Source organism: Chiloscyllium punctatum, chromosome 11, assembly GCF_047496795.1.
Source record: "Chiloscyllium punctatum isolate Juve2018m chromosome 11, sChiPun1.3, whole genome shotgun sequence".
NCBI lineage: Eukaryota > Metazoa > Chordata > Chondrichthyes > Orectolobiformes > Hemiscylliidae > Chiloscyllium > Chiloscyllium punctatum.
Window position 1 is genome coordinate 109328004 of NC_092749.1, and position 13333 is coordinate 109341336.

General features: G+C 47.0%; 1 protein-coding gene across 2 annotated transcripts in view; it reads left to right on the forward strand.

The window, feature by feature from the left end:
• Positions 1 to 1090: 1090 nt before the first annotated feature.
• The window catches only part of btbd3b (BTB (POZ) domain containing 3b), a 56019-nt gene continuing 43776 nt past the window's right edge, over positions 1091 to 13333 (forward strand). The window contains exon 1 of one of the 2 annotated variants that reach the window (XM_072581511.1): positions 1091 to 1440. In XM_072581511.1, the coding sequence (XP_072437612.1) occupies positions 1349 to 1440 (92 nt within the window). In that variant the 5' untranslated portion in view covers positions 1091 to 1348. The remainder of the gene's footprint in view (positions 1441 to 13333) is intronic. The other variant, XM_072581510.1, reaches the window with a different exon arrangement.

A 13333-nucleotide genomic window follows, 5' to 3' on the forward strand; every position in this document is an offset into this window, starting at 1 on the left:
GGAAAGCGATAAGGATAGTGCAGAGGTTCAGTGTCTAAACTGGGGGAAGGCTGATTTCAATGTCATCAGGTAAGACAGAGAGAGAAAAAAAACGAAAGTGTTGAAGCAGGCCATTCAGCCCATTGAGCCCATACTGACCCTCCGTAGAGCATCTCACCATCCCTTCTCCTATCACCTTGCACTTCCCATGGCCAGTTCACTCAACTTGCACATTCCTGGACACTGTGGGCAAATGTTAAAACCTCATCCAGATGCTCACCCAGTATGATCAGTGAGAAAGATGTCACTCTGAATGGGAGTTTGCCAGTTCTGTGGTGGGGAGATAAATTTGGCCAAAATGTTATTTTATCGCGGGCTCTCATGGTGCAGTGACAGTGCCCCGATCTCAGAGGCAGGAGTCATCGGGTCAAGTCCCACCTGCTCCAGAGGTGTGTCATACCACCTCTGAACAGGTTGGTTACAGAAACATGTACAAAGCCATGGGAAGGGAGGGGATAACTGACATCTGCAATTCAGCGTTTCTTTGGCAGTAGCTACTCCAGAATGCGGATATTCTGACGAGAACATCATCCAGTTAGTCAACTTCATATGTTTTCTTTGTTTATTTTTAAAATGGTTTTGTTTTCAGCTCTCCCAGGGCAAACCAACACGAAGGGGCAGCACGGTGGCTCAGTGGTTAGCACTGCTGCCTCACAGCGCCATGGACCCGGGTTCGATTCCAGCCTCGGGCGACTGTCTGTGTGGAGTTTGTATGTTCTCCCCGTGTCTGCGTGGGTGTCCCCCCACAATCCAAAGATGTGCGGGTTAGGTGAATTGGCCATGCTAAATGGCCCACAGTGATAGATGCATGAGTAGGTGGGTGGGTTACTCTTCCGAGGGTTGGTGTGGACTTGTTGGGCTGAAGAGCCTGTTCCTGCACTGTAGGGAATCTAATCTTTTAAAAAATAGCAAAGAGAGAGAGAGGCATAGGCTGCAGAAAGTGCTGCATTGCTGAAGGATACAGTCTGTCTGTTTTTATTGTTGTAATTCCCTGTGCAGGTTTGGATGGCTGGGGTTCAGTTCATCTGGTCTGCAGTGAGCAACGTTCTGGAGGAGGACTAGGGGGCTAATGTTGAGGCTTGTGCAGACTGTACACACAATAGATGAAGGCAGCATGTTCCCTTTACAGAAAGCAAGTTCCTGTCTTAAAAGCACAGCTGGGAGTTCTCTCTCCCTCTCTCTCTCTCTCTCTCTCTCCACCCTTTTCCTGTATGGTTCTTGACACTGCTCCCCCCCACCTCCCGCCACCCTCACTCTCACACAATACAGACACTGACTGCAGACTGAAATCCCTCTTCTTCTTTCCTGCATGTGTTTTTTTTTAGTTTGGTTTTGGAGGGTGGGAAGGGGAGGAAGAGACAACAAGACTTCCCCCAACAAACCGAGTCGACACCGGAACAGGTCAGTAATACCCTCTTTGAATGGAGTGGGGGGTGCTGAGTTAGATTGGGGCTATGTGTCTGTGTCTGTGTGTCCGTGTGTGTTGGAGGGAGGGAGGCGGTAGCAGCATTTACAGACAATGCTTGGGGCAGGGGGCGGTGTGAAATGGGGTCCTCCAGCAATCAGCCCTCATTGTGTTGTTGTCTGAAGCCGTTCCTTTGTTTTTAAGGGTGTAAGATGCAGAGAAAGTTTTGTAAGAGGTGCTGCTGCTGCTGGTGGTGGTGGAGGAGAGAGGGTGGGGGGGGGGGCTGCTGTGTTTGCTCTCATTTTTAGGGATAATAAAGTTTCAGGTTTCTTCATTTCCCTTCCTTGTCTTGTCCCGAACTGGTATTATTTTATGTGTGCGTGTTGGGGGGGAGGGGGGGGGGCACAGCTCTGCATTCTCACTGGTTTCCCACCCTGTGGTATGGAGTGTATGGTACTGGCTGCGAACAAACTCCATCCTCTCTCTCTCTCTCTCTCTCTCACAGGGCAGCTGTTTGGAGGCACAGGAAAAGAGCATTTAGCACAGGCTGTAGGAACACAATGGGAACTTGTTTCGACACGATCCCCTCCCCAATCTGATGGGAGTTGGGGATCAGAGAGTGATTAAAAGTTGGTTAGACTTGGGGGGTAAAAGTTAGGTCTTACTGAAGTTTTATTCTCTCTCCCTCCCCCCTCCAGTTTGCAGTGATCTGAGAAATTGCATCTGAATCTAATTTCATGTTTCTTGCTTGAGAAAAAAACATTGTTTGAGGCCACTGTTATGTTGCGACCAACTACGTTAAAAGGTTTTGCTGTAAAGAGGGAGGTGTTCCCTGAAGGTTATTGTTGTACGTTACTGTTGAAAGTTATTGTAGAATGCCAGGTTTCACTGACGACAGCATGGAAAAAGGCCCTTCGGCCCATCAAATCTGTGCCAGTCAAAAACAACCACCTAACTATTCTAGTCCTGTTTTCCAGAACTTGGCCCATAGCCTTGTGTGCCATGGCATTGCTCGTGCACATGTACAGCATGGAAACAGACCCTTCGGTCCAACTCATCCATGCTGACCAGATATCCTATCTAGTCCCATTTGCCGGCACTTCTAAACCCTTCCTATTCATGTATCCTTTCAGATTCCTTTAAATGCTGCAAGGTATCAGTCTCCACCACTTCCTCTGGCAGCCCATTCCATACACGCACCACCCTCTGTGTGAAAAGGTTGCCCCTTAGGTCCCTTATAAATCTTTCCCCTCTCACCCTAAACCTTTGCCCTCTAGTTTAGGACTTCCCCACCCCAAGGAAGTGACTTCTTAAATGAGGGTTTCTGCCTCTGCTACCTTTACAGTTGAATGATGACAGTAATTGGGAAAACGGTGCTGATTGTTTGGCAAGTCTGTGAGTTTGATTTAATGTGGACGAATTAACACGGGGGCTTTCTCACACTCCTGATAAGAACTCTTTGCTCATTGAGTAAAAGTGAGCTTTTATGATGTATCTCCATTCCAGTATAAAGTTAATTGAAACAAAATTTCACAGATGCTGGAAATCTGAAACAAACACAGAGAATGCTGGAGAAACTCAGCAGGTCTGGCAGCATCTATGGAGAGAGAAACCGAGTTAATGCTCCATGGTCAGTATGACATCTTCAGAATGTTTAAACAGTTCTGAAGGAGTATTATACTGGGCTCAAAGCTTTACCTCTGTTTCTCTCTCCACTGATTTTTAAAAATACTCTTTTGTGGGATGTGGGTGTTGCTGGCTGGGCTGGTATTTATTCCCCATCCCTAGCTGCCCTTGAGAAGTTGGGGGTGAGCTGCCTTCTTGAACTGCTGCAGTCCATGTGCTGTAGATTGATCCACAATGCCCTTAGGGAGGGAATTCCAGGATTTGACCCAGCGACAGTGAAGGGACAGCGATATGTTTCCAAGTCAGGATGGTGACTGGCTCGGAAGGGAATTTGCAGGGGGTGGTGTTCCTATGTATCTGCTGCCCTCGTCCTTTTGGATGGAAGTGGTTGCAGGTTTGGAGGTTTCAGTTTGAAGTTAGATTTGGTAACCACTATGCTTGGAGAAAGTGAGGACACCTCTGGGACACCTGGACCAACCAACCCAACCACCCCGTGGCTCAACACTTCAATTCCCCCTCCCACTCCACCAAGGACATGCAGGTCCTTGGACTCCTCCTTCGCCAGACCATAGCAACACGACGGTTGGAGGAAGAACACCTCATCTTCCGCCTAGGAACCCTCCAACCACAAGGGATGAATTCAGATTTCTCCAGTTTCCTCATTTCCCCTCTCCCCACCTTGTCTCAGTCCCAACCCTCGAACTCAGCACCACCTCCCTAACCTGCAATCTTCTTCCTGACTTCTCCGCCCCCACCCCCACTCTGGCCTATCACCCTCACCTTGACCTCCTTCCACCTATCGCATTCCCAACGCCCCTTCCCCAAGTCCCTCCTCCCTACCTTTTATCTTAGCCTGCTGGACACACTTTCCTCATTCCTGAAGAAGGGCTCATGCCCAAAAGGTCGATTCTCCTGCTCCTTGGATGCTGCCTGACCTGCTGCGCTTTTCCAGCAACACTTTTTCAGCTCTAACCACTAGGCTTGCAAACAAAACAATAGTTTATTAACGCCACAGGTTAAGGGAAATGGATACGCTTTTAAAAAAAAACTGTGTTTGTGCTTTTCAGAGATAGAGATAAAAGCAAAATACTGCAGATGGTGGCTATCTGAAATAAAAACATTAAATGCTGAAGTAACTCAATTGATCTAAGAGCACCTGTACAGAGATAGCAAAGTTAATAGTTCAAGTCCATTCAGACTTTTCAAAGACCTGCTGAGTTTCTCCACTATTTTGTTTTTATTTCAGAGGTAAGTATTAATTAGTTAATGACAGTAGTAGGGTCAACTAAGAGACAAAAGCAGGGGAAACGCCCCAAGGAGTGCGGTGGTTCAGGAAGGTGGTTCACTACTGCCTTCTACTGGGCAGCTAGGGGTGGAGAAACAGAAGTTGAGCTTGTCCACACATTCCAATATTCACATGAACTGGATGTAGGAACGAGATCCGACATCTGCAGCATGAGTACAGCTTTGGTCTCCTTACTCAGGGAGGGAGGTTGGAGGCAGTTCACTTATGCTGAGGGGTAGGATCAGAGGGATTGTCTCCCCAGAGCCGGTGAGGAGGTTGAACCTACACGCATCTGGGTTTGAATCGATGTGAGTGATCTTATCAAAAGCTGGGTTCCTGAGGCAGGTATTGATTATTTTAACTGACTTTAGGGACTCACCTCCAGGGCAGGTGGGACTTGAACCCAGGCCTCCACGCCTAGAGATAGGAACACTGCCACTGCACCACAAGTGCCCTTTTGATATGATTTGTGTTGAGAGGATGTCTCTTTTGTGGAGGAATTTTGAATTAGGGGTCTAAGGATGATAAGGATCAATGTCTTTTCTCAGACGGTCATTTTACACTGGCTGTGCCATGGCAAGTGCCCCATTCACATGCCAGCCTGGAGTATGCCCAGGGCACAGGGGTAAGTATGGTTTCCAACTTCACCTCAGACCAGGACCCAGCTCCAGAGCCGAGATCTGACTCTCACCTTGGAACGTTAACCTTTATCAATTCAAATGTCAAACATCAATCTTCCTTCCTCCTCTCGGATCCTGCACAACCTGTTTAGCATTTTTGAAGTTTATTTTGGGCATTCATTATTATTTCTGTCTCTGCCAGATGTCTCACAATTTGAACTATGTGGTTGGTGGCAATACCAAGAGAAATGAAGAGGTTATTAACTTGTTGTAACAACTCGAGTGCTTTTCAAGGTTTGGAACTGTAATAGGGACACTCTTACACAAGCAATGTTCATCTCTACTTTAACACAACATCCATGTATGACTTTTGTTTTACTAGTTCAGGGGTATGGGCGCGTCGCGCCAACATTTATAGCCCATTTCCAATTGCCCTTGAGAAGGTGGTGATGAGTTATCATCTTCAACCTCTGCAGTCCCCGTGTGTTCAGGACTTTGACCCAGTGACACTGAAGGAATGGCGATATGTTTCCAAATCGGTGTGTGCCTGGCTGGAGAGCTGGTGGTGTTGCCATGTATCGATAGTAGATGTTGTGGGTTTGGAAGGTGCTGTCGAAGGAACCTCCGTGAGTTGCTGCAGTGCGTCTTGTGGATGGTTCACACAGCTGCTACTGAGCATTGGTGGTGGAGGGTGTGAAAGTTGGTGGTTGAGGCATTAATCAAGGGGCTGCTGCTTTGTCCTGGATGGTGTCAAGCTTCTTGAGTGACGTTGGAGCTGCACCCGTCCAGGCAAGTGAGGAGTATTCCATCACACTCCTGACTTATACCTTGTATCTGGACAGACTTGGGCATGAGTTACATAGGTCGGCACTCCCAGCCTCTGACTTAACAATTGTAGATCGAACATCTCTCTTTTCCCTGGGGTGGGAGTGTCCAGAACTAGAGGGCGTAGGTTTAGGGTGAGAGGGGAAAAATTTAAAAGAGACCTAAGGACAACTTTTCACGCAGAGGGTGGTATGTATGTGGAATGAGCTGCCAGAGGAAGTGGTGGAGGCTGGTACAATTACAACATTTAAAAGGCATCTGGATGGGTATATGAATAGGAAGGGTTTAGAGGGATATGGGCAAAATGCTGGCAAATGGGACAAGATTAATTCAGGATATCTGGTCAGCATGAACGAATTGGATGGAAGGGTCTATTTACGTGCTGTGAATCTCTATGCCTATGGCTGTATTTATGTAGCTGGTCCAGTTAGTTTCTGGTCAATGGTAACTCTCTGGATATTGAGGTTGGGGGAATTCAGTGGTGGCAATGGCACTGAACTTGAAGGGAGGTTGTTTCGATGATCTCTTATTGGAGATGGTCATTGCTTGGCAGTGGTACTATGAGTATAACTGGATCTCATACAGTCTGGCTTCCCATGAATAGAAAGACCTGTTTGATGTTTGTGTAAGATGGCAGGCAGGGGTCATGCTGCTTAAAAAAGCAAATGAGAGCCATTGCTTTATAAACACAAATCTTCTATATGCGTGGCACAGAGAGCCGTGAGAGCTTGTGTATATTTAAGCCTGAGATAGACAGATTTGTGATCAAAACGGAGGAATCAAGGGTTACGGGAAAGGGCAGGAAAGTGGACATGAGGAGTGTTGGATCACCCAGGATCCTATTGAATGGTACAACAGGTTTGATGGGCCGAATGGCCTACTCCTGTTCCTGGTATTATGGTCTCATGCTCTTAGATGGGTGTCTTGTGAGTTGCCTGCTCACTCTTTGAAGGAACGGGCACTGTTCCTCTGACCATCAGGCACTTCACAGGACACCTGTGGGCATTCTGCTCGACTGAGGACCCCAGGAGGTGACATCTCAAACATCCAGGACTATCTTCCAATTAGAGGTTGGCAACCCCAGGACTTGGCTGTGGCTCTTTCTGGTACGACAGTGTCCAAGGAGTGACCCAAGGACAAAGGGATGGCATTGGAGTCAGTTCAAAAGAGATTCACTAGGCCGATGTCCAGGGATGGAAGATTTGACTTAGTGAGGATGGCTAAACAAATTAGGTCTGGTTTCCTTAGTCATGGAGTCATACAGCAAGGAAACAGACTCTTCAGTCCAACCAGTCCATGCCAACCATAATCCCAAACTAAACTAGTCCCACCTGCCTGCTCCCGGCCCATATCCCTCCAAACCTTTCCTATTTATGTCATTATCTAAGTAGGTAAAAATAAGGACTGCAGATGCTGGAAACCAGAGTGTAGATCAGAGTGGTGCTGGAAAAGCACAGCAGGTCAGGCAGCATCCGAGGAGCAGGAAAATCGATGTTTTGGGCAAAAGCCCTTCATCAGGATTTTCCTGCTCCTCGGATGCTGCCTGACCTGCTGTGCTTTTCCAGCACCACTCTAATCTAGTCCTTATCTAAGTATCTGTTGAACATTGTAATTGTACCCACATCCACCAATTTCCTGCCTTTCCTCCAATACACTTTACACCCTTTCTATCCAATAACCATCCAATGTCCCTCTGGAACGCCTCAGTTCAACCAGCTTCCACACATTTCCAGGCAGGGTTTTCCACACCCTAACCACTCGCTGGGTGAAAATGGGTTTTTTCTCTCATTACACTTGCTTCTTTTGCACATCACTTTAACCCTATGCCCCTCTCATTCTCGATCCTATTCTGAACAGGAATTGCTTCCCCCGTCCCCTCAGTACAGCTTGCCTTTGATTTTGAAAACCTCTATCAAACCCCTTCTCCATGGAGAACAGTACCACTCTCTTCCAATGGTCTTAGATGCTGAAGTTTCTCATTCCTGGAACCATTCTCGTTAATCGTTTGCGTATTCTCTCTCTCCGATGCATTCCCAGCTTTCCTACAATGTGACACCCACAGCTGTTTGATCTGACCTTATTGTTGTCACGTGTACCCAGGTACGGTGAAAAGTTTTGTTTTGATGCAGTGCAGGCAAATCATTACCTTACTAAATGCCTTAGGGCAATAGAACAAAATACAGGTGGACAGAGGGCAAGATTTGATTTGAAGTTTGAGAAATCCAGTCAGAATAACAACGGGGAAGATTCCATGTTCTTGAATCTATTGGTACGTGTGTTTAAGCTTTTTTATCTTCTGCCCAATGGAAGAGGTCTTTGATGGTGACTGCTTTCCTGAGGTAGTGTAGATGGAATCAGTAGATGGGAGGTTGGTTTGTGTGACGGATTGGGCTGTGTTCCCAACTCTCTGTAGTTTATAATGGTACTGGGCAAAGCAGTTGCCGCTGTATGCAAGACTGCAGCTGAGATCACCAGCTGCAGTGGGATGCGCAAGGAGATACCTAAATGAAGTGTGCTCCAAGGGAAACGATACCACGACGAGGAAACTAGCTCGGTTTTGCTCCTTGCTGAATGGTTGGGTTTTACCAAGAAACCCCAAACACTTCATTCAGGTGTAAACCGAGTGGGAGAACAAACAACAAAAAAGAAAACCATACGCCACAACCTCAAAAGAGAACGTTGGTCACAAAGTCCTGCCTGGTCCTGGTTTCCCCTGAGCAGCTCGAGATCAGAGTGGTGCTGGAAAAGCACAGCAGTTCAGGCAGCATCTGAGGAGCAGGGAAATCTGCCTCTATTCCTGATGAAGGGCTTTTGGCCAAAACGTTGATTTTCCTGCTCCTCGGATGCTGCCTGAACTGCTGTGCTCTTCCAGCACCACTCTCATCTAGAATCTGGTTTCCAGCATCTGCAGCCCTTGTTTTTAACCTAGTTTTTCCCTCAGCAGCTACAAATACTTTATGTTGTGAATGTAAACTGAAGGGCAAGGTCTTCTGATTAATTCATAATGCGCCATTTAACAAATATAATTATCAGCGGACTCCAAAGCTGGGAAAGTGCGTTTATCGGATGTTTCAACCAAGTTACAGGGCCCCTTTAAGGTGTGTTTTCCTGTTTTTTTTGGGACTTCCTGTTTTCCGTTCCAGTGCACGTAAGTCTCACATAATAATCCCACTGGGACACGAAGGATCAACTGGCAAATACAGTTTTCATCCTGGGATCTGTGCAACCATTTGATCGTCAGACGCTGGGAGGGCGAGTTTGTTTACGGTTCCGAAATTTTACTTTAAATGCAGGCTCGAGTTAGAGAATTGTTACAGGGCTGGGGAGAAATTATATCGCTGCAGGGGTTGGTATGGTGGCTTAGTGGTTAGCACTGCTGCCTCACAGCACTAGGCACCGAGTTCGATTCCAGCCTTGGGCAACTGTCTGTGTGGAGTTTGCACATTGTCCCCGTGTCTGCGTGGGTTTCCTCCGAGTGCTCTGGTTTGCTCCCATGGTCCAAAGATGTGCAAGTGAGGTGCATGGATTGGCCAGGCTAAATTGTCCAGGGATGTGCAGGCTAGGTGGATTAGCCATGGGAGATGCAGGATTACAGACATAGGGTAGGGAAGATGGGGCTGGGTGGGATACTCTTCAGAGGGTTGCTGTGGTCTCAATGGGCTAAATGGCCTGTGCCCACAGTGATGGGATTCTATGATTCAGGGCATTGGGATCTGTACAGGGCAACACAGGTGGAGGGATAGGAGCCGTGAGAAGGTGTAATGGGCTGACCTTGAATTGCCTCTGAAGTGGAAGATGGCACGGGGCAGGCTGACACTTGGTACATGGACACACAAGATGGCTGCTGAGCCATCAGTTGGCCACTTGACACACAAGATGGCTGTCAGACCACAATACGGAGAGAGACAGCAGAGCAAACACAGACACTGGCTGGGGCCACCAGAATGCCAGCACAATGCACTCACAACTTAGTTGATTAGTTTAAGGTGAGTGGGGGAGAGAATACACATGAGTCGCGTATACTACCCACCAAAGCTAACACCTTTGATAGAAATGCTAACAGTCTGATAGGGACTCAATATAAAGTGGTAATAGCCAGGGCTGTAGTAATAGTCCTTCTCAGGAAGAGCGATCAACGCCCATTCCTACAGCAATGGACTTCCGCACAGACATTGAAACTGACAATGTCTGCGCTGAAACTGACAACGACCGCGCTGAAATTAACAAAGGCTGCGCAGGAACTGACAATGACTGCACCGACACTATCAACGATTCTGCAGTATTTACAATAAACAAACCATGTTACAGAGATAAAACCCTCATCACTGACCTATTATTACAAAATGTATAAAAGTATCTTGACCTGTGCTCCAGGCTGAGAGAAGTCTCAGCTGTCCACTGTGTTGTTGGTGTTTTCCTCTCCCCAGAGCTCCGGTATTTCCTTGTACAATAAACTCTTCCATTGAACCCCCGACTCTGACTCCGAGGCTGGTGACTTTCCCCACAACACCTCAAACTGACCTTTGTCCGAACATTGAGTCATGTTTCCCAGCAGCACTGGGAAATGGGATGAGAGTGGTCAGGTGCTTGTCTCTGACTGGGACAGCCTCGATGGGCCGAACTGCCTTTATCTGAGTTCCAGACCTCTACAATGCTACTGCCACCATGAGAAATCTGATTGGAAATTTTTCTGATTGTCTGGCGTTATCTTAAAAATGGCGGGCGAGAGAGAAACCGTGTTACTTCAGCCTTGGTAGATGCCTTTGTGAGGGACGCTATCAGAATCTGACAACAGCAACTGGGCATTTGAGAATTTAGAATTGTGCAGTACAGAAGAGGCCCTTCAGCCTATCTAGTTTGTACCGTCAGGAGGTACGAGCTGATTAGAGAGAAAGTTGAATGTGCTTTGGGGTTTAACTGCCCTGGTTTATTTTGTTTTTGAGCAAGTGCCCGAGTAAATCATAAGAGAGTGCCTAAGAATCACAGAATTGTTTTGGTGCAGCAGGAGGCTATTTGGCCCATCTACCTACACCGGTGTTATTATCCAGTTTGGTTCCATTACCTAGTGCCAGTCTCCTGCCTTATTCCCATAATCCTGTGCGCTATTACTATCCAAATAACCATCCAAAAGCACGTTCGACTGATCCTGCCTCAACCACATTTCCCGGGAATGTGTTCCCTACCTAAAACACTCAACGTATGAAGAAGATTTTTCTCGCATCAACCTTGCTTCTTTTGACCATCACTTTAAGTCCATGTCCCGAAATTCTTGTTTCCTTTACAAAGGGGAACAACTTGTCCCTATCAACTTGACTGAAGCACTCCCCGTCCTAATGCAACAAGATCTGGACAATATCCAGGCTTGCGCTGACAGACAAACAGCGAGTAACATTCATGCCACAAAAATGTCAGGCAATGGCCTTCACCAGTAAGAGACAATGTAATCACTGCCCGTTGACATTAAGTGGTGATACCATCACTGAATGACCCGCTATCAACATTCTGCGGTTTCCAATTTCCAGAAATTCAACTGGACTCACCACGTAAACGTAGTGACGACAAGAGCAGGTCAGAGATGAGGAATACTGCAGCAAGTAACTCCCCTCCTGACTCCCCAAAGCCTGTCCCACCATCTGCAAGGGACAAGTGACTTGTATAGCCTTTATAGGTCAGAGTATTGAGTACAGGGGTCGGGAGGTCATGTTATGGCTGCCCAAGATATTGGTTAGGCCAGTTTTGGAATACTGCATGCAATTCTGGTCTCCCCGCTATCAGAAGGCTGTTGTTGAAAGGGTTCAGAAAAGATTTGCATGAATGTTGCCAGGGTTGGAGGGTTTGAGCTATAGGGAGAGGCTGAATAGGCAGGGGCTGTTTTCCTTGGAGCGTCGGAGGCTGAGGGGTGACCTCTTGAGGTTTATAAAATCATGAGGGGCATGGATAGGATAAATAGACAAAGTCTCTTCTCTGGGGTGGGGGAGTCCAGAACTAGAGGGCATAGGTTTAGGGTGAGAGGAGAAAGATATAAAAGAGATCTAAGGGGCAACTCTTTTACTCAGAGGGTGGAATGGGCTGCCAGAGGAAGTGGTGGAGGCTGGTACGATTGCAGCATTTAAAAGGTATCGATGGGTATATGAATAGGAAGGGATGAGAGGGATATTGGCTCAGTGCTGGCAAATGGATCTAGATTGGGTTAGGATATCTGGGCGGCATTGAACTGAAGGGTGTGTTTCCATGCTGTCCATCTCAATGATTCTGTGAGTGGTGCAAATGGAACATAAAGGCTGATCGTAAACTCCTACGCTAACCTGTAGATATTACTGGGAATGCTCAAAGGTGATCCATGTGGGTTATCTGACTGAGTTACTGTCTCATTCTGTTTTAGTGGCTATCCCGGACTCTCCCCAATGTGTGCATTGATGTCAAAGATGAGAGTGTAATGCCTTTTGCCCATCCTTTCACATTCTGTGCCTGCTCCTCATTGAAGGAGTTGACAATGACATGATGGCAACATCACCAGGCTAATACTGCAAGGTAGCTGGGTTCAAATCTCACCTTTACAGCTGCTGTATATTTATTATCATTCAGAATCATTAATAAATCCGGGATTACACCCTCAGTGATAACGAGCATGTTGTAAAATTCCCACCTGGTTCACCAATGCTCTGGCAGGATTGGGAATCCGCGATGCGTACCTGGCCTGGCTTGTACATGATTCCGAACCCACAGCAATAGGGTTAACATTGAAGTGCCCAAGATTTGTAGCTCAGGCTGAGGTTCAAGTTGTAAGATTGCTCACTGAGCTGAAAGGTTTGTTCTCAGATGTTTCGTCACCACGCTAGGTGACATCATCAGTGAGCCTCTGGTGAAGCGCTGGTGTTGTGTCCCACTTGTTATGTACGTGTTTTGGTCTGTTGCGTTTTGGTCCCATTGTTCTACCTACTGGATGCTGAGTCTATTTTTGAAACAGTTGATCTTATTCATGTGCAAAGTCTGTGACAGTGGGTAATGATGTCATGTTATGGTTGCAGAATGGCTTTGTGGTGAGCTGTAATGTCTGCCCGATGGTACTGACCCCCCCCGTCCACATGTTGAGGGAGGAGAGAGATGTGCAGACAAACCTGTCTCATTCTTTACAGCTGCTACGGTGCTTTTTGAGGGCAGTATAATGAAATATCAAATCATCAAGCTCAATTGATTGATCAATTACAAAGGGGAACAGTTGGGACCTGGCCTGATTCGTGGAAAGAGCTGGGAGACTTTAATAAACTCTGTTTGCAAAGAACGGTGTCTTGCTTTCTATCTCACTGGTCTGGATCTGAGCTGATTTCTATTGAAGATGCAACAGGACTCACAGCTTACAAACTATTTGCAGAGGATGTGTGTCAAGCCATCCACTCACTGGAGCACACAAGGTGATCGTTTGAGTCTAGGCTGGTTATTTGTGAACAAAACTCGAGAGTGGATCTGCAGCCTCATCTTCCAATGAGGTTTGGCTGATTTCTCCAGCAAATGCAGAGTAATCCAGGTCGTTCG